The sequence below is a fragment of the Hippoglossus hippoglossus genome, chromosome 21, assembly GCF_009819705.1.
Source record: "Hippoglossus hippoglossus isolate fHipHip1 chromosome 21, fHipHip1.pri, whole genome shotgun sequence".
NCBI lineage: Eukaryota > Metazoa > Chordata > Actinopteri > Pleuronectiformes > Pleuronectidae > Hippoglossus > Hippoglossus hippoglossus.
In genome coordinates this window covers 22,421,469-22,441,200 of record NC_047171.1, presented here as the reverse complement: position 1 = coordinate 22,441,200, position 19,732 = coordinate 22,421,469, and the positions used below count along the sequence as shown (strand labels likewise).

Genomic DNA, 19,732 nt, shown 5'->3' with positions numbered 1-19,732 from the left:
GAGGCTGAGAGTTTAACCTGCTGCTGTGACGGTGTTCAAACGCAGCCAGGGAGAGTACACACACACACACACACACACACACTTGTGTTGTGATTTGAGCTTTGAGTTTAAAGTAGCTGTTGTCAGCACTTTGCTTTGTTGTGGTAGAGTGCGTGCGTGTGTGTGTGTGTGTGTGTGTGTGTGTGTACTTGTACTTCTATCTTTGTGAGGACCAGTTTGACCATTCAAAAGACTTTATTTGGTTTCAGCTCCATGTTTGGTCTCCACCGAGGGAAACATCTGGCTCTTTAGTTGTTTACTACAGTGAGTTTTTAGAGTTTACAATTAAAGAGCTGTGAGCCTGAACTGAAATAATAAAGTTGTGGGTCATATTTATCATTGCAAAAAGGGTTTTGAATAAAGACTATTAAAGCTGCAGGTTCTGTTAGACTACACTTTCCCGTCACTGCTTCATGTCTCACATTTTTAAGTTGTGTTAAAGAAAGAACTCATTCACCTTCATTTATAGAATATCTACAAAGTTGTTCAGCTCCACAAGAACTGAGCTAGAAGCTTAAATCCAGATAAAAAATGTGCATGTGAACATGTTTAACGTTCTTTGATAATCCTACTGAACTCAGTAAATACTCTGAACCAGGATTAGCTGTTTGTACAGACTTTGGTAAATCACATGGTTTCTTTCAGGGATGTTGAATAAATGATGTGATAAATCAATCAGTTTGTCATTTCAATTGTAGCATTACTGTAGAGCTTATACATCAAACTCATGAAGATCAGTCCTCTAAATGTGCCTGTTTTTAAATTTCCAGATCCATTAATTGTTCTCTGAGAAGTTTATTGAGTTCTATCTTGACCCGAGTCTAATCCGTCCAAATTTCATGGTAATTTGTTCTGCTTTTTTGCGTAATCCTGCTGACAAACTACGGTGCAGCTCCAGCTGCAATTTTCTGTTGGAACCCGACCCTGAGCCCAATGAAGTTCAAATTTGCTGCGCTAAGTTTGTGTTACCCTGTTCCTGACACACATGGTTGTTGTGCAGTGTATAAAAATCAGGTTGATCGTCAAGTGACCAAACCTTAATATCATTTAAACATTTTTGTTAGAACCCGGCCTGATTGGACGTGTCCTCACGGGCTTGGGTATCCACACCGACCAACCAACAAATCAACTAATCAACCAACAGTGGGAACATGAGACATTGAGTGTCATTAATACAAACAAGCAGGTTCTTTATTAGTAAAGAGTAACAAACCAGCAGGTCGTATGGACCAAGAGGAAGTAACTCATACAGCAGTTTGAAAGGAAGCCGACTGTAAAACGTTTCAACAAGGTCAGGATGGAACAGCACATTCAACAGGGTGGAGCCACCACAGAGCTACGCGGCTCACCAAGCCATGACAGATGCATTGTGGGAGCGGGACTTAGTCGACACTGGGACAATTAATCTGAAGTTTTAACTCTTCTGAGACAAAGAACTGAAGGTCTGTCTGAAACATGCAGGGACGTGATTCTTGTCTTTGTTAGGATTCTGGATAGAAATAAAAACTAAACATTGGGACAGGGTTAGAATCCCAGGTACATTTACATCTTTACATGAGTCATATTTACATTATATTTGTATATGATCTACAAATTCAAAACAAGTTAAGCCTGACATGCTATAAGGTGATGATGTTTCTGCCTCTGAATATTTTCAGCCACAGTAGCGTAGCAGTTGGACCAGAGGGGTGTTGGTCTGAGTCCCTTCTGAAAATTAAATGATAATGGCAGATCCCCAAAGTGAAGCCAAATCATCTTCATCGCCTGCTGGAGGCTGGGTCCATTATAGGCCGTAAGCCTTCCTCCTCCATGTGAGCAGATGGGACATGGACCAAACTAAAAAGTCAAAGTTCAAGTGCTAATTGTTCCAGTAAGTTTAGTTTTAATAAATTATTTGATGCTATAAAAATGTGGTGAAACGTCATGATTGACAGCCCAAGCTGAGTCGTGATTGGTCGAGTGCATTTATTGGCACAACCTGGATACCACGGCTCCACCCCCCTGATCACTACTGCGCAGACCGTGGGTAGAAAAACGCACAAGAATGCTGCACCTGCATTTTAGCTTCACTGTACAACAGGATGAAGTAGAGACATGTTGTCCATCTTAACTCAGTCGATGCGTGAGAAGTATTTTTGGTGACGTGATTCAGGACCTGATTTGCTGGAACATCCTCTGTAGTGAAGTATCTTGTGGTTTAGACGACTCTTCTGCTTCATAAAGTTAAAATTCAGCCTCGGTTGCTGTGCAGGGTAAAAGAATTGAAGCAAACCAGAATGTGGAGCTGTTCAGGTTTTAAACAGATCTGTTATTTTACATACTGTACAATACTACTGCATTCTCAAGTTTTAATATTTCTTCCTTTTCTCCATTTACAAGCTGTCACCTCGGCACAAGTTTAAATCCAAACAAATAAATAAAAGGTTTCACATGAATTTAAAAAGACAGAAATACAGACCTCAGTCGAACTTAAACATTCTGGTGAATTGAACATGTTTTCAGGCTGGGTTAGACCTTATAGATCATGAAGACCCTGAGTATTTCAGTGAAATACTAAAACACAACACATTTACTTCTTCAGTGTAAATGTAAACTGAGGTTACATGAAAGGCTCAGGCTCTTGTGTCGTGAGACCAAAGCTGTGAAGTCTGATTAATTATGTTTTTTCCTCTCTTTGCTTATTGTGTTTTTTCTACTTATTGATTTAATGTTCAGATTTTGAAATGATTTCACTCGAAACCCTGCGCTCACACTCAAACAGCTCCTGCTTGAGCTCAAACTGAGTGTGTGCAGGTGTTTGTTGCTTGCACTCAGATTTCTTGCGCTTCAGCTCTTATGTTCATGCTGCTTTTATGCACAAATGAAACTTCTGCCACATTTGACAAATTAAATTGTTCCCCCCACTTGTGGACTGATATTAACTTTACATCTATGAGAGACCCGTTAGGGTGGTTACTTTAACCGGGTTAATGCACTGCCGCCCTACACCGCTTTATTATTAAACCATCTTCGGAAATAAAGCTAAAGCTCCCACAACGACGACTGGACAGAGCAGAACTTTCACATCTGCGAATACGCAGCATGAGCACGAAGAGAAGAGCTGAAGCAAGAGCGCAGGAAATCTATCCAAGCACCAAAATATGAGTGCAAAGCAAGTGCACAGTTTGAGCACATGCAGAGCAAATGTAAGCACAAGCAGGAGCTACCTGAGTGCAAGTGCATGGTTTTAAGTGAAAGCATTAAACAATCTGAACGTGAGATCAATAAGTCTATTAAGTGTACTTATATATTCACAATAATCTGTGTCTTACCTAAAAATGTATTGCTCTGTTGCCTTTTTTTCACAGCCAGTTTTAGTTGAATAAATGAAGCAGAAATACGATGCCCGATTGTCTCCCGGGTCTGTACTGATCCAAATCAGCTGCACAGGTAAACACAAACGACTACACCTGCAGATGTGTATTGATGTTGTTGTGCGAGGCCATCAAAGGTGCTCACATTTTCACATTCTGCGCCCCTGCCTGCACAATAAATAAATGCCTAATATCACAGTAAGCTAAATGCTAACTGGGTAATTGGAGGTGCAAAATGATGTGAAAGCATTTGGTGAAAGCAGAAGACAGCACCTATAATGGCAGAACACATTCTACAAGAAATTACAATCATCAGTAGAAACGGGACAGTGAAACAGACTCTTCTGTCCTCCAGCCACAGCGGCTGCTAAGTCCGAGGCCCAGTCAGCAAATTTACAAGCCAAACAAACGAGAACCAAACACGAGAGTCTGTGATTTGTCACTGTGGTTGTAGACAAATGTACAAACGATAGGGATCGAGTTCATTTCTCACCTCCACACCAAATGTTGAGGGACTTCTAAACCATCCCTGGTGATTTGACATGCAGGTTTTCCCTGATTATTCTACTAACTAAGTTCTTGTAAACAGTGATACGAACAAATTGTGTTCTTTCGAGCAGATTTCAGCCTCCACGTTTCCCCATGTGGTCAGCGATCCAACGTTAAGTACAGAAGTCCTCAGTGTCAGAGTGACACCGTCCTGGTAGTGATGCCGCTGGTACATTCGAGCCAGTTCATCTTGTTTCATGACAGGTTAGTCCAGTGCAGATGAGTCAGAGCAGGGCACTGTTCAGAATGTTAACTCTGCTCCTGCTCACTTCAGCAGAAGCTCAGTGAATTGTTTGACTTCATCTTCTGGTCCAGGTCACGACTGCAAATATGATGCATGATCAACCTTAGTCCTAACATAAACAAACATTCAATAAATAAGTCTGATAAATAATAAGTATATGATAGAAAGGTCCAAAGCAGATGCAGCCAAGAAAACATTTGTTGTTGGTGGTTTAAGTTTCAGGACCTGTTACCTGGAACCATCCAGTAATCCTCTTATCTGCTTCATGCCAGACGGACAAGACGAGTACAACATCCCCTTAAGTCCTGGTTTCTTAACTGAAGACATTTAAGATCTAAATTCATTTTTTTTATTTTTCTGTTTTAAGAAAATTCCCAACAGTGACCAAACTGAGACAAACAATGAGAAATTAGTGTTGGCAAGATCTTGTTTCATATTCCCTCCTTGACGAATCACCTCATGGTCAACACCACAATTAGCTAAACATTCTTGCTTGTGGGTGAAATGCCAAATTCTGACAGAAACCATTGACTGACTATCTCTGGTCACATCAGACATATCAGGGCTCATTTATGCTCAATGTTAAATTTTGTATACTGAAACAGTCGGTCTTCAGAGAGTTTACTACTACTTTCTTGATGTTGATGCAAAAATTTCTCATCATACTGTTCCACAAACGTATGATTACTAGTTGACTTTGTTTTTTCCCTTAAGCTACACCCCCAGGTTTAGTCTCTAAAGGCTAAAAATCACGTCATTACAGTTGGGCAAGACATCGAACTCTGAACCTGCTCAACTCACTATGTAGCCAACGAAAGAAAACCAACATTAAAGGCTTTCTAACTACTCTAACACTGATCCTGGATCTTAATTTAGCTCAAATTAGACAACAGCAAACACTTTATTAACATAATTCATCACAGTGTTTAACCAGTTTTGCTACGAACCAACTCTTTGATGTCAGTCGCTGGTCACGCAAACATCAAGCCAGTTATTTTGTTGGCACAACAGAGTGCTTTGGTGGTTTAAAACTTTCCATAACTTTTTAGCCTGTTCAGTTATAGATTATTTTGGCCAGTTGGCTGAACAAGCCAGTTCTGGAACTGCCAAGTGTCCCTGAGCATTGTGTCTCAGGTTGAGGAAACAACCTTCTTCAGATCTAAGTTAAGGTTTAGCTCCACATTACGGATTAAAAGACTGTTGTCTTTAATAAATACATTTTTTTATCTGTAAAAATAAACAATTTAATGTAAACAGAATCGAACACGTTGCCATCATGCTTCTTCACAGTGGTTATTTTCTCTGAGCTACTTCTGTAGGTTCTCGTAGGGCAGTTGTTTAAAGTAATGTTTGATACTCGGTGACAAAAGACTTGATGAAATGTTGGTCAAATTTAAATAATGCGCAGCCATAAACCCATAGATTTGGACCAAGGAAGGAAAATTAAATCTCACTCCAAAGGCACCAAATCCTTTTCCCACTCACAAAGTATTAAATACTCAAGATAATTAAATGCTTAACATATATTGTGATGTCATTCCTGGTGGTCACACATGGTTTGTTCTCGGATGTTCGGACACTCAGATCTCGTCTCACAGTGTGTTGCCCATGCTGCTGCTCACCAGCCCTTTGATATTAGTGATGGGCCTAACATCATGCAGCTGTTTTCTTCGGTCAATGAACGTGGCCAGCCGTGTTGTGTCCAGAGGCGTCTTGGAGTACTCCCCGCCATGTGCGCCCCCACGACCCACCCACGGGTGCTGCAGACAGGAAGAAGCACTCGGCCTCTTCCTCTGATCCTGCTGTAGCACCGACGACACAAAATCCCTTGCCGCCTGACTCACATCGCGGAAGTAATCGTCCGGAAAGCAGAAGTCCAGGCGGCAGATGTTGACGCAAGTTTCCTCTGGAGATTCATCCAGAAATGGGGAAACGCCGCTGAGCATCACGTAAGCCAACACGCCAATGCTCCACACGTCTGTCGCAACAGAGACCGGTGTCCCACGGATGAGCTCAGGTGCGGCAAACTCTGGGTTTCCAAGCAGGAGGTGGACGTAACGGCGGTGGGCGGACAGCTGGACAGCATCGCCAAGGTCAATGAGTTTAATGCACGGGGTGGGAGTGTGAAGGTCGACCATGATGTTCTCAGGCTGAAGAGGAGACAAACAGGATTCAGACAGATGGAATAATAAGTCCATATAAAGTTCAAATAATCTTTATTCATTTAGAGCACATGTGTGGTTCTGACCTTGAGATCCAGGTGCGCTACTCTGCAGGTGTGAAGGTGCTGCAACGCCTCGAGTGTCTCTCGGATGAAGAACGCCACCTTCTCCTCCATCAGCTCATCGTGGGCAACGAGGTAGTCAAGCAGACGACCATCCTCCAGCCTGATTCGCACAAATAAAGTAACGTTACGTTTTTTCAGCTCCTTAGCTACGCAGGATAGCCCACTAGCTAACATGGCTGAGGTGTTAGATCCCCAGCTAGCTAGGTAGAAAAAGCAAAACAGAACCTTTAGTTGACATGTCAGACTTACAGCTCGAGGATCAGCATCAATGAGTTGGGAGACTCGTATGTGTCCAACAGCACCACCAGCTGGTGATTCTGTGCGTGTCGCAGGATGTCCGCCTCATGAGCCGCCTGCTCCTTCTTTTGCATCTTCTTACTCACAAACTTCACGGCAACCTGGACAGAAAAGACGAAAAAATATATGTACTAAATAAATAAATAAAATAACCCTAGAATAATCTTAAAACTTTATTTATCTTCATTGCTTGGTACTTAATACATAAATATAAACTTCACTGCATACTAAATTGAAAATTTGTATAATAACAAACTTTACTGAAAAATTACTACAACCCTAAAAAAATACAATACAAATAATATAAAACTTTTTTAGCACATAAAAACTTTGCTTAATCAAAAATGTGTATTTCTGAAAAGGAAACAAAAATAAACACTTTAAACACTTAACCACACAAACATCCAAGCTTCAGCTATGTGTTAGGACTCACCTCCTTCTTTGTGGACTTGTTGAGACATTTTCTCACCACTGAAAATCGTCCCCTGAAAACAGACGTAGCCACAAACATCAGAGAATTAAAAAAAGGTTGAATATATCTAACAGATATTAAAATCGGGGCTGATAATCAAGTTTGTGTTGTTTGAGGCATTTTTTCGGAGGCGACAGTTTACCTTCCGATCTCACAGATCTCAGAGAAGCTCGAGTCAAAGTTTTCCTTCCACTGGATTCCTGTTCCGTCGTATCCAGAGTCTGAACACAGGAGCAGGATTGAAAGATTAAACATTTTTTTTTTCTAACATAAACTCAACGTCTCAGCGTGAGGATACTTTGAAAATAACAAATTCGTAGATTAATTTCAATCTCATTAGTGAGCGAATCGTTGTGATTAGCCTAGCTTAGCGTAAAGACGACATATATAACAGCGAGCTGAGTTTCATATTGTAAATAAGTGGGCACGAGATGTTTTGGTCACACACACTGTTTATAAAAATATTCTCGACCAGCAGCGGGCGACTCCACTGGTTGTTTCTACAGAAGTAAATGAGGAAATGACTAATTCTCACTTGATTTATAACGTCAGAAAACATTTTCCTGAGGAGTTTATGGCCTCGATCTCTAGTTTAGTTAAGTAGACACAATGTGTTTGACAGTTAGTACCAGCCAATGGGTGCAGGTGGCAGGGAGGTGGGCGTGTCCTCGAGCTCTCAGTCAGGCTCCACCCCCTGCTCCACCATATATGGTTATTTCTGGTTTTAAAAACCATAATGGCTCAGGACATAAAATCGAGTCCACGGAGTGACTGTTTTCATACTTTGAGGGTCCCTACTGACCCCCTTCAAGTCATTACGGATAGTAAAAGCCCAGAACATTTATTTTACACAATATGGGCCCTTTAACACCTTTATTTCATATTGTGGATATATCTCTTAAAAGGTATGTTAAACTCTTCATTGACGTTTCGTAGGCTCATGCTATGAAAGAGTATGAGCTGCAGACTTACTGCTGCTGGGCAGTGTCACCATGTTGGAGGGCTCGGACGGCGGCCCGACCCCCCAGTGGTTGGAGGCTCGCACTCTGAACTGATAGTGACCGCCGGGGATCAGAGCGTCGATCTGAACACACTCCTCCCTGCTGCTGGCCACTTGCTGCCATAGCAACGAGTCTGCAATAGAAGAGTGAGAATGATCAGTATACTTTATTTATTTTCCAAAATTACCCACCCACCCACCCACACACCCACACACACCTTCCTGTCTGTACTCCACAGTGTAGTTGCTGACGGCACAGTGGGCAGATGAAGTCGGCGGTGACCAGTCGATCATCACCGCCGTGCTGCTGGCTTCTTGTGCCACAGGCCGCCCCGGGGCTGCTGGGATACCTGCAAGGAGGCGAGAAGACAAAAAAAAATCTCTCAGTACCGTTACAGTTGAGTCGCTGCTGATCAGAGCTACTAAATGTAACTTTAATTCAGGTGCATTACCTTGCACTTTAATAGAGGCGGAGGATGAGGCAGAGCCGTGGTCATTAACAGCAACACAGGTGTAGATCCCTGTATCCTGAGGCATCAGATTGCAGATCTTCAACAAGATGTCCCCCGTGTCCCTGGAGAGGAAGAGGAGGACGAAGGTGAAGGGCAAGATGCAGAAAAGATGGAGAAGGATAATCGTGTGTGGAGATCAGGAAGTAGTCTAGAGGTTGATGGGAAGGAAGCAGGATGAGCAGAAATTACGTTACCTGATGTCGATGGTGAAGCGGCTGTTGATGGTCACTGGGTTCTGGTCGGGGCCCTTCAGGGTGACGGAGGGTTTGGGTCGTCCACAGACTTTGCAGCACAGGACGACTGTTTCTCCAAATGCACACACCACGTCTGACAGAGGGACGAGGAACTCTGGAGCCACTGCACAGAAGAAACACATAGACATGCTAAGTCTCATTAGCTGTGATAAAAGCATTTCAAGCACTTTGATTTAGTGTATAAAACTGCAAAGCCCCGACCACAAACATTGAGATAGTTGGACATTTTTCATCTGCGTTTGTTCGTCTGTTAATTAGCAGGAACTTGGAAGGATGTAGTGTGGGTCAGGAAAGACGGCATTGAATTTCGGTGTGGATCCAGATCAGGAGGCTTTTCACACCCTTTAATCATGTAGATAGGAAATTTATACCACATGGACGCACTGTTGACACTAAGAAACTATAAAGCCAAACTTTATCTACCTACTATTCCACACGTCTCTCACGCACAGTTCGTCTAATATGCTTCACACATATTAGTGTGTGCAGTGCTAAACACAATCAATATGGACATAATGTCCAATATTAATACAAATTCAATAATCAGGTGACCAGTGCTCTATAGCAGTCAGTGGGGGCGGGGCAGTGTGCCTTCAGTCTGTGGACCTAGTTCAACATATCTTCTTCTACGTCCTCGGATAAACAAAAGTATCGCGGTCAGTAATTGGGTCAAATATCACAGACATATAATTTCACCATTTTAAATGTATAAAGTGTATTAAACGAAGCGTATGCTAATAAATTGTTATATATTGGTATATTAGGCTGTTTCTTCTCATGTTTCTTACCTTCCTGGATGAAGTTTGGGTTGAGAAGCTGGAAAACAGATGAAGTCCAAGTCAAACATTTGCTAAAAAGTTTTCAGTTGTGAATCCTGACACACGTCAAAGTAAACTGAGCTCCTTATGATAAACAAAACAGAAACATTAAATCAAAAGCAAACACCCAATGTAGGAACTATAATCAGCAGGAGCCGAGGTCAAGAACATACTCAACTCATTTTAAGACAATAAAAGAATTGATTTAGTTAAGATATTTAGTTTTCGACACATGAAACAGTGCGGCTGCAAATTTGTCGTCATATTTGAAAAAAAACACAACAGTATAGTTTATTATTAATTCTTTTATTTTCTGCTGTTGTGAAGTGACACAAACATAAAGTGTGCGCGACCTATCGTACCTCCATGCCGGTCTTTGGGACGAGGTCATCTTCACAGTCCGACTCATCTGACGTGTCCTGGTGGAGAACGAAGGAAGAGGAGGAAGAGGAGGAGGAGGAATAAGAGAGGTAGGTTAAGAATGGGATGGAGTGAAGGCAGCGGAGTGGAGATTTGGGACCAGGACAGAAGGAAAGAAAGCAAACAAGAGATGAGAAAAATCAAAGGAAAAAGGAAGGAGATGCGAGAAATAGAGAAATGAGTGAAGGCATGCAAGAGAAATTGAGGGAGTAAGCTAAGAGGAGGCATAAATAAGAAAAGTTCTGGAGGGAACAGCACCGAACCTAGTTTCAGTGGCTGATACTCACCTGAGAGCTGCTGTGGTTTGAATCTTTTTAGGACCTTTAATATATTAACTAACAGCAGCAGTAAATGTTCACTCGGCTCTGACACTCTTCACGTTATCCTGTGCTTCAGTCTCAGATCTGCACCTCCTGAGTTTCATGAAGCAGCAGCCAACCACAGCTGAGTGTTGAATTATTTTAGCATCAGCACTTTAATCTTCAGAGTCAGAGCAGCTTTGACGTGGGAATTTAGGCCTTAATGTGTTTCTGAATCCAGGAACTTAGAAATCGTCCAGCGAGTGGTGAAGAAACATTCCACAATTTCTCAACTTCCATTTCTGGCTTTGACAGAAAACAATCTTGATTTTGTTTCTGCAAGAGAGTTCAAATGCTTTTTTTCTTTATACTTTTTTTTAAAGTAAAATGTATTAAGACTAAACTCTTACTGGGTGTTGTCTGTAGAAATAGTTAGTCACTGGATGGTTGTTCAATTAGCTTCAAAACATGATGCAAATAGAAAGAAGTGATGTTCTACGTAGGCAGGAACAAATAGTGTGTTTGTTGGAAAACACACTATTATTTCAAAAGTGCATTTCTTATGCACTTTTGCTTTGAAACATAAAGCGTCACATGAACTCAAGTTTTTACCTCAAGTGAGTCACAGAAACATCATTTTAAGATTATCATTTTCACTTTGTGGACAATGTTATATCTAAAGACTTAATCCCATTCTCACTCATGTTAGTTCACTACAAAATAAAACAGGAGTTAAGAGGCTGAGCAATGTGAAAACAAATCCAAAGTCACCGGGTTTTACTTCTACCCATGCACAGCGAGGGAAAAAGAAATCAAACACGAAAAACACAATAGACTTTATTTTTCACTCAGTGCAGTTGAAGGTTGTCAGGTAAAATAAATAAAGATAAAATAGAAAATAAAAAACACTTGCAGTGTTCTCAACCGGTTCATATTTACATGTGTGGAAATAACATTTCCATCTTTATTTCTGAGAGTGTGATTATGATCCGACTTTAATCATCGTTAATCCAACCCCCGCTTTCTCGAAACCTTGTGGCCCCAGTCACAGCAGGATTTTAAATTTAACTGTGAGGTTTTTATCGAAGGAAATGTACGGTGGCCTGGGAGAGTTACACAGAATGCACAAGCCACAACACATTAGCTGAGGCTGAATTTGAAGACCAATTGTGTCACAGTGGCATGTCTTTGAATGTGGCCAATTAATGGATCAAATAGATGGATTAGACCAACATATCCCAGGATCTTTTATTTATCTAACAAGCTAGATATCTGGGTGGCTGGGTGGCTGAGCGGCTCAAACTAGCCAAGGGAACAAACATTACAGCTGGAAAAGCTTGTGACACAAAAAGGAAATCTGTCTCATTTCAGTCCAGCCTCCCCAGTGTGAGGATGCTTTCTTCATGCCCCACATTGAGACACAGCAAATGGCAGTAGAAGACATGTGGACATCGGCATGGCAACAGATGTCACAATCCGTTGTCACCCACTTGCATTGTGTTTGGCTTTTGCATTCTGTTCCACACTTCTTGGACATAAATGCTAAGTGGTTTTTGTGCATTTGATCAACAGTCGCCTTGAGCAACCTTTTGGTTGAGTGAACGTTCGTATAAACTAACGCAGGTTGAGAACTGCTGCTGGGATCAAAACAAGAAACCACAAAAACTACTGTGCGTGTTGGTTGGTTTGCACACACACACACACACACCCACTCAGTTCATCAAAAATGAAAACCAAGTTGGGGGGGGGCTAGGTGAGGGGGTTTTGGCACACACATATGACATCACCAGCGTGCGCCGTCGACCTACGTTACTCACTTTGCCCTTCACCCCCGTGGCAGGGGAGGCGAGAGGGGGTGGGGGCGTGGTTTCTTTGGGCTTACGGAAGAGGCCGTTCTCGTGACCTCTGACCCCCAGCGAGGTGCCATCCTTGGCTTCGGCGCGCTTCCGGGCACGCAGCGTGTTCCACGACAGAGACTTCCTGTACGGTACAGGAACGAGAAACGTCAAGCAGCCAATCAGAGGGAAGCTCAGTGGCGTCCAGCTTAGTCTGGCTGCAGAGGCAACATGGCCGCCAGGTCACAACTTCACGTTCTGACCACTGGCACCATTTAGTGACTCGGATGTGTGTTTGTGATTTAATATCATGTTTCTGTCGTTATGGAAACGAGGCTTGATTTTCTAATGCAGAGATGAGGTGTCATCATTTACATATATTAAGTATAAACAGCATTTAAACACTTAAACTGTCATCATATACTTTATGAAACATTGTATAAAACAGTTGCAAATAGAAGTGTTAACATGTCTTATATTGTTGTATATTTTATTATATATTGTATTGGATGTTGGTTTTATATTATTACACTTTGTGTATTAAAACAAACATCTGTTGAAGAAAAAAATATGTCTCATAACATTTTTGTTCCATTTGAGTCAAACTAGTGAGTGACTGGTTCCAAGTTAAAACTATATTTGACAAGTTGTGTCATTAAACTGTTGATTGTGGTTGTGTCATTATCTAAAATACTCAGATATCAAGCCTCCTTTACTTTGAATGTTGGTGTTTTTTAAATGATTACAATGAATTATCTCACAATTATGAGAAATTATCATTGAATGCAGAATTTTTCATAATTGTGAGAACATTTCTTATAATTTTAACTGTAATGAGTAATTGAAAGAGTTGTATTATGTCCATAGGCAGAACATCTACATCTTGTATCACTCATATTCCTATAAGCTTATTTAATTGTGACCTTAAACAAATTATTAATAGGAAATCATCTGTGTCACCTTTGACCTCCATACTTCCCCTGTGGTTTGTGTAAAATGTGTGTGTCTGTACAATCTAAACATGTGAGTCTTTCTGTGTTGTTGTAGCAGAGGGTTGTGAGTGTGTTGTTGTTGCCTGAAGCTGCAGCCAGACTCTTCTGGTCCGTTTAGACAGGAGGAGGATAGAGCGACACTGGTCTGACTTTATTAAGAGACAGAGAGGAGAGAGAGAGGGAGACTGAACATTTAGACTGGAATAAAGAGAGAGAGACACACACATAAGTGTAAAATATCTTCTTCCAACACAACCTGGGAAGACGACAATGCTAACATTTTCAACCTTTATCCACTTGTGTTTCCTGTGCTAATGAATTATAATTTACATGAATATTTGTTCCGACAACTGATTTAACATCGGCATTTGTTAAAACTGAAAACTAATTATTTTATTGTTGAGTTGAGCAACTTCTTCTGAGTTTCATGTAATAATGAAGGTAAATAAAAGTTATAGAATGATTAGTCCAAGCCTGTAATAATTCCTGTCACATTTTAAAGCTGTTAAATATAGTAAGTATTGACCTTATCTCATATTAAAACAATCCTGGACACCTTAAGAGGCTTCTTGGTTGTTAATCACTCACAGTTCCGAAAACTGAAGAAGCATCTTCTAATTTTTCACCAGTTTTATGTCTTTATATCTTGTGGAGAATCAGACCGTTGGTTAGTAAAAACAAACTAAAACAAAAATATCAAAATAAATATTACTACAACAAGAACAAATACAAAAATTTGAAATCAATCATACAAGAAAAAAAGTGGAGAAAATGTTTTGATAAAAATCTTTTATCACTTTCAAACTGTCTCTTCAAACCTGCCTCATTCTGAACAAAATCACTCCATCTAGTGGTGTAACAGTGCACACAGAAGTAGGCAGAACGCTCAGTGTCACATTTGCTGTTGTAGTTTATTTACAAATATTAAAAACTACAAACTGTCAATCATCTTCAGCCTAACGCAGAAGAAAACAACGTCACCTTCATGTCGCTTTGCTAACTCATGCTCAAGTCCAAAAGGTTTATTTTACATATTTAAAATACATTTAAAATCATTATCATTCCACTACCAACAGTACAATGCTGACCGTTGCCATTAAATGAAACATATTGCACAGCCTGACTTCATATTTTTTCTTCATCTTAAATAGTGCAAAAGGGATTTTTTTTTTAAACAGGAATGTTCTAGAGCTTCAGTCGAAGAACCGAAATTTACTTTGTACAGTGAACTGCCGACATAATAAACAAAATCAAAATGGAGGAAATAAGTCCAACTTTGTCCGTAAAATAATAATAACAATAATAATTACAGGGCAGAAAAACAACAACAAACAAACAACAAGAGGAATAAACACAAATTTCTGTATAGATTGCCACAGACAACAAAATAAATCTTCTCCACTGCGGAGAACGGGGCCGAGTCCACCTGAATGCCCCAGGTGAGCGATTATTCGTTCCAAAAAACAGTGAAAAGAATAAGTAATTTACAAAAAAGAAAGAAAAAAAGTGTTAGAAACTGAAATAAGACTGTCTGGTTTTAGCTCCACATAAGTGTCAACGGTTTTTATCTTGTGTTTCCAGAGTCACCTACAGGTTACAAGAATTTGTATCCAGTCTATTCCTGCAGGAAAACTCCTCAGCTCTCGTTTACATGGACATTTGTCAGAGTTTGTGTGTGTGTGTGTGTGTGTATGTTTGAGTTCATGTAGTTGCCACAGAGCCGTCAAGTGACACTGGCTCATAAATACAACTGTCACCGAAGCTGCTTGATGGACAGTAAGAGACCAGTTCAGTACCTTTTACCTCCGAGGAGAAGAACATCAGGAGGAGAAAAAAAAAGAATCTCCCATGAGGTCCAAGAGGGAGGAGGAGAAGGAGGGAGGGGATAGGGAAGGAGGGAACAAGGAGTTAGGAGGTGAGGGAAGAGGCAGTGAGTAACGAGGGCGGGGTGCCGACTCCAAAAAATATGGGGAGACAGCGTTTTGTCGCCTCATTTGTCATCGAGCCAGAAGTGCATCTGTCTGCAGGGAGAGAAGTGCTGGTTGGGTGGGATTGTGGTGGGGGGGACTTACTTGATGTTGTTGGCATCGGCCACCGCCGCTGAGAAGGAGGAAGTAGAGGAAGAGTCTTTTATGGACTTTGCGGCTGGGCCCAGGACGTGTCCTGGCACCCAGCCCTCAGCGGCGGGCGACTGGCTGTTGGCGGGACGGTAAACAAGGTACATGTTCTGCTGGTTGGTGGCCAGGATCTGCACCCCCTCCCCCTGACTGACGCAGATCTCGTTCTCCTTGAGCGCTGAGTAGTTCTGAGTGACCAGCATGGTGGAGGAGACACCGTTGCAGCCGCCGTCGCTGTCCTGAGGAGGAGGAGGAGGAGGAGGAGGAGGAAGAGGAGGAGGGGAAAGGATGAAGTAAGCAGAACAGGAGATAGAGGAGAAAGTGGAGGAAGAGAGGATGAGGATAATTGAGGATGAGGACAACATGAAGGTGCCACTACGTGGGTTGGATAACAATCCTGCTGCAGCCGACCTCAACCTGAGGAGGAGCAGAGGGAGGCCAGGAGCGAGGAGCAGGAGGACGGAGGAAAACAGCGGCCTGTTCACTTTATTTTCATACCAACAGGAACTAAACAAACAGCAGCACAAATGTTTTGACGTTTACTGCTGAGTTTCCTGCCTCCTCCAGTGAAACGTCACAGAGTGAATTCAGTGAAACCACAAAAAAAAAACTGAATCTTCCAAGGTCGAAATTTCACTGGAAACAATGAGTGAGATACTTTGGTCGCACCTGGATAATGAGAATATAGAACACCTGTATTGTCAATCTAATATAAAATGAAATTTTGACGATTTCTGCTCCTAGTTCAAATAAATGTTAAAAAGAACTAATGTCTGGAAATGACCTCAACACAGGAAACTGAATCTGAAATACTCATCAATGTCTCTTTCCAGAAAACATGGTCCTGGTTATTCTGGATAATCCACAGCAAATAAAACCATCTGGATTTAATTGAGACTTTTAAGGTTTTCATTCTGTCCAGATTTAAAAAGAAACTAGTGGAGAAACTATAGTCTAGGGACATTTATCCAAAAGTGAGGGTCAACATCTGAGAGCTCTGTAGTCTAAATTACAAAGTGAGCAGAACTGTTCAAAGTAGGCCAGGTATGCATGTCCTGTGTGTATAAACCCGAACAGTATTCTGCTACACCTGCAGTAGCCCAGATTTTAACCTTGGCTTTCAGGAACAGGTTCCACACAGAGCAAAGAGAAAAAGTGCATCATGGCCTGATTCTCTAACATGCTCCAGATTTATGCCAAAAAAACCAATATGCAGAATTTAGTATACTGTATTAGTAGAATTTAGTTCCCATTTATCATGTGTGTGCAGGCTTTTCATCGAAAACTCACCCTGGAGTCAAAACACGTCGAACCACCGTTGGAGGTAGACACTTTCATCTGGCTCCTCCCTCTCTCTGTGTCTTTGTCACAGAAGCCGACAGCGGAGGACGGCCGGCTGTGAGAGGACATGCTGGGCCGGTTCCCAGAGGACGAACGGTTTCTGGTCAGTGACGAGCTGCCACCTGCTCCGCCTTTCTCCTTCTGGTACTCAATAGGAGACTGGAGAGCTACAATCACACACAGACAGAGCATTTAGATTTCTCTCTTGTTGTGTTTCCTTCTCTGGGGATGACAGTTTTGGAGAAAGTGAAGGTGGTAGATTGAACTGAAGGGATCAGTCCGCTGTCCCTTTTTGGCCGAAAAAAAGAGTAAAGGTCGTGCATCAGAGGTTTATATTCTGCTTGTGTTTCCCTCACCGGACAGGAAGTTGCTCTGAGCGTCCAGCACTTCCTGGATGTGTTGGATCCAGATTTGCTTGATGTCGACGTTGGCCGCCTGCAGCGTGAAACGCTCAGATGAGCCGCGACATGACATGACGAACTTGCAGGGATCGTTGTCCACACTTTCCTCCAGACCCAGGTACGACACCTGAGGAGGAGAGGAGCACTCTGGGTGATCAAAGTTTATAGATTCATAGAACATAAAACTGTCTTGAAGGTAAAAACTAAAATTATGACTTATAATTTTCAACTATCAGTTATTCCTCATGGATGATGAACCCTATCCTCTGTTTACCTTGATGCTCTTCTTGAACTGGTATCTTTGCGTGGATGATCCTTTCCTGAGCAGCTCACTGAAGATGACGATCTGCTCAAAGAGGAAAACTCGTCGTTCTTTCGAGCGCGACAGGACGCCGGCGTCCTGCTCCGTCACAAAGAAGGTTTCCTGCTGCAGCAGTTTGCCCTGACTGGTCAGTTTACCCTGTGAGGAGACATGGTCGTGGTCAACGACTCGTTCAGACCTGTTGATGTTTCATGGTTCTGTGTGCAAACATTTAGATGATCAAACCTCGTATCCCTGCAGCCGACCCAGATTCATCATGTCATTACACAGTTTAGGAACCTGAGACATTAAATTGACTGCTTTCTGTAAGAGACAGACACAAAGAGATTAACAACAGTGTCAGTGGAAGGAAAATAAACCAGCCTTGGATTCAGGCTTGGATGTAACATCAACTGTACATGTATCTTATAAACTGATATTTCTGCACTATAAATAAAAATGTGCTTTTACCTCAATTTGTTCACAGTCAATTCCTGCCTTTAAGCTGTACTTCAGGAAGTCCTGAGAAGAAATATGACGACAACTTAAACGTTTAGCACAATTTAAATTCAGTTCATGATAGTTTCAATACAGTTCACCCTGAAGGTCACACAGACGAGTGTGTGAGGCAAAAACTCCAATAACATTTCAGTTAAATGTATCTATAACAGTTTCTATCAATAACCAACATGGGAAATTAAGATCTCAGTCTCAATCATTTTATATATTATTTAATTATCATTTTTGCACTTAAAATGTATTAAAAGGAGATTTTTTGCTGATTAAAAGTCTGTCTGTGAACTCAAATCATTGTTCCTGATTGTCTACATGTGGAATACCTTCAGTAGCAGCTGGTATTTGGTGATTCTCTGGATTGGTTTGATGAGGAAGTCGCTGAGGGTCAGTCTGGACTGGACCTCCTGCTGGATTCCCTGCAACACAAACACCAAGAGCATCATAAAGCTTCGGTTTCATTCAAGTTTCTCTCATATTCAGTGTTCGCTCAATTAAACATCACATGCACCAGAGAATATAACAAAAAACTGACTGAAATCCTCAGATAATGCAAAAACACTGCTAGAGAAACCATACATTTATATAATTACAGAGCTGGAAGTCTCAGATGAGGATTTCTGCATCCTGGATTATGATGATAAGCCTTTATCAAAAAGAAAGACCAGAAAAAACAAATGGTCGAAGCATCACTTACATCAAAATATGTGTCATATTCTGCTACGATGAACTCGGACTTCGGCTTATTCTGACAATAAACCACGTACATGTGGAGTCTTCTCTCCTGCAACACAGACACATGAAAGTTATTTAATCAAACATATTGTATATATTGGAAATAATGAGAGTCGTCATATTGTCGCAGAGAGCTAAACTCACATGTTTGATGAAGAGCTCAGCCAGGTGGTCATTGTCCTCCAGACATTTCTCCAGCTCTCCTACGAAGAAACTGACAGAGACAGAAGATGGATGTTATTCGTCAGCCCCTGTCTGGGCCCAGTTCCAGTATTTGGACACCGATGTGGAGCTTACTCTCTGTGCCAGTCGAAGATCTGGTGGATGTTCCCGAAGACGATTTTGTCTTTTCCTTTCATGTCCTCGGGGACGCCCTTATCCTCGATTTTCTTCATGAAACTCTGTGGGGTCAGAAAAGGTCAGTTAATGATGATGAACAACATACAGAGCCACTCGTATAAGTAGCTTGGCGCTAGCTACTGCAAAAAAGAGTTTGGTTTTGTTTGTTGTTTGTAGTTTTTTGTGTCCAGGTTACATTTTTTTTAGAGGTTCTGTGCTCACTTGGAATTACTTCCAGTCTTCGCCAACAAAGATGTGAGGCCACAGTGACCTTGACCTTTGACCACCAAAATCTAATCAGTTCCTGTTTGAGTCCAACGAGACATTTGTTCCCTCAAGGTGTTCTTGAGATATCAAACTAAGAATGGGGAGGACAACCCGGAAACTAAAAATGAACATAAAGAAAGACACACAACAGTGATGGTGTTGTCATGACAATACCACAGGACAGACTCGGCAGTGAGCGTCTCACCTCCACCACGATGCCCAGGTCTTTGACGTAGTCCTTCTCTGTCTGAATCAGCTCGTTCAGAACAAACCTGAGCAGAAGAAGACAGATCTCTGTAACATCATCTGTCAGCCTCTTCTCCTGCTGAAGAGACACACTAACACTG

General features: G+C 41.6%; 1 protein-coding gene across 3 annotated transcripts in view; it reads right to left on the bottom strand.

Annotated features, from left to right (window-relative positions):
• Positions 1-4,885: 4,885 nt before the first annotated feature.
• kalrna (kalirin RhoGEF kinase a) overlaps positions 4,886-19,732 on the bottom strand; it is a 125,513-nt gene continuing 110,666 nt past the window's right edge. For all 3 annotated transcript variants that reach the window (XM_034573466.1, XM_034573468.1, XM_034573467.1), the window contains 23 exons: positions 19,591-19,657; positions 19,077-19,180; positions 18,924-18,993; positions 18,742-18,828; positions 18,371-18,463; positions 18,003-18,053; positions 17,778-17,855; positions 17,505-17,690; positions 17,186-17,357; positions 16,779-16,996; positions 15,444-15,727; positions 12,362-12,524; positions 10,188-10,244; positions 9,796-9,823; positions 8,948-9,110; positions 8,694-8,815; positions 8,460-8,591; positions 8,214-8,375; positions 7,384-7,462; positions 7,203-7,254; positions 6,722-6,870; positions 6,434-6,572; positions 4,886-6,335 (listed from right to left, as the gene is read on the bottom strand). In XM_034573466.1, the coding sequence (XP_034429357.1) occupies positions 5,778-6,335; positions 6,434-6,572; positions 6,722-6,870; positions 7,203-7,254; positions 7,384-7,462; positions 8,214-8,375; positions 8,460-8,591; positions 8,694-8,815; positions 8,948-9,110; positions 9,796-9,823; positions 10,188-10,244; positions 12,362-12,524; positions 15,444-15,727; positions 16,779-16,996; positions 17,186-17,357; positions 17,505-17,690; positions 17,778-17,855; positions 18,003-18,053; positions 18,371-18,463; positions 18,742-18,828; positions 18,924-18,993; positions 19,077-19,180; positions 19,591-19,657 (3,214 nt within the window). In that variant the 3' untranslated portion in view covers positions 4,886-5,777. The remainder of the gene's footprint in view (positions 6,336-6,433; positions 6,573-6,721; positions 6,871-7,202; positions 7,255-7,383; positions 7,463-8,213; positions 8,376-8,459; positions 8,592-8,693; positions 8,816-8,947; positions 9,111-9,795; positions 9,824-10,187; positions 10,245-12,361; positions 12,525-15,443; positions 15,728-16,778; positions 16,997-17,185; positions 17,358-17,504; positions 17,691-17,777; positions 17,856-18,002; positions 18,054-18,370; positions 18,464-18,741; positions 18,829-18,923; positions 18,994-19,076; positions 19,181-19,590; positions 19,658-19,732) is intronic.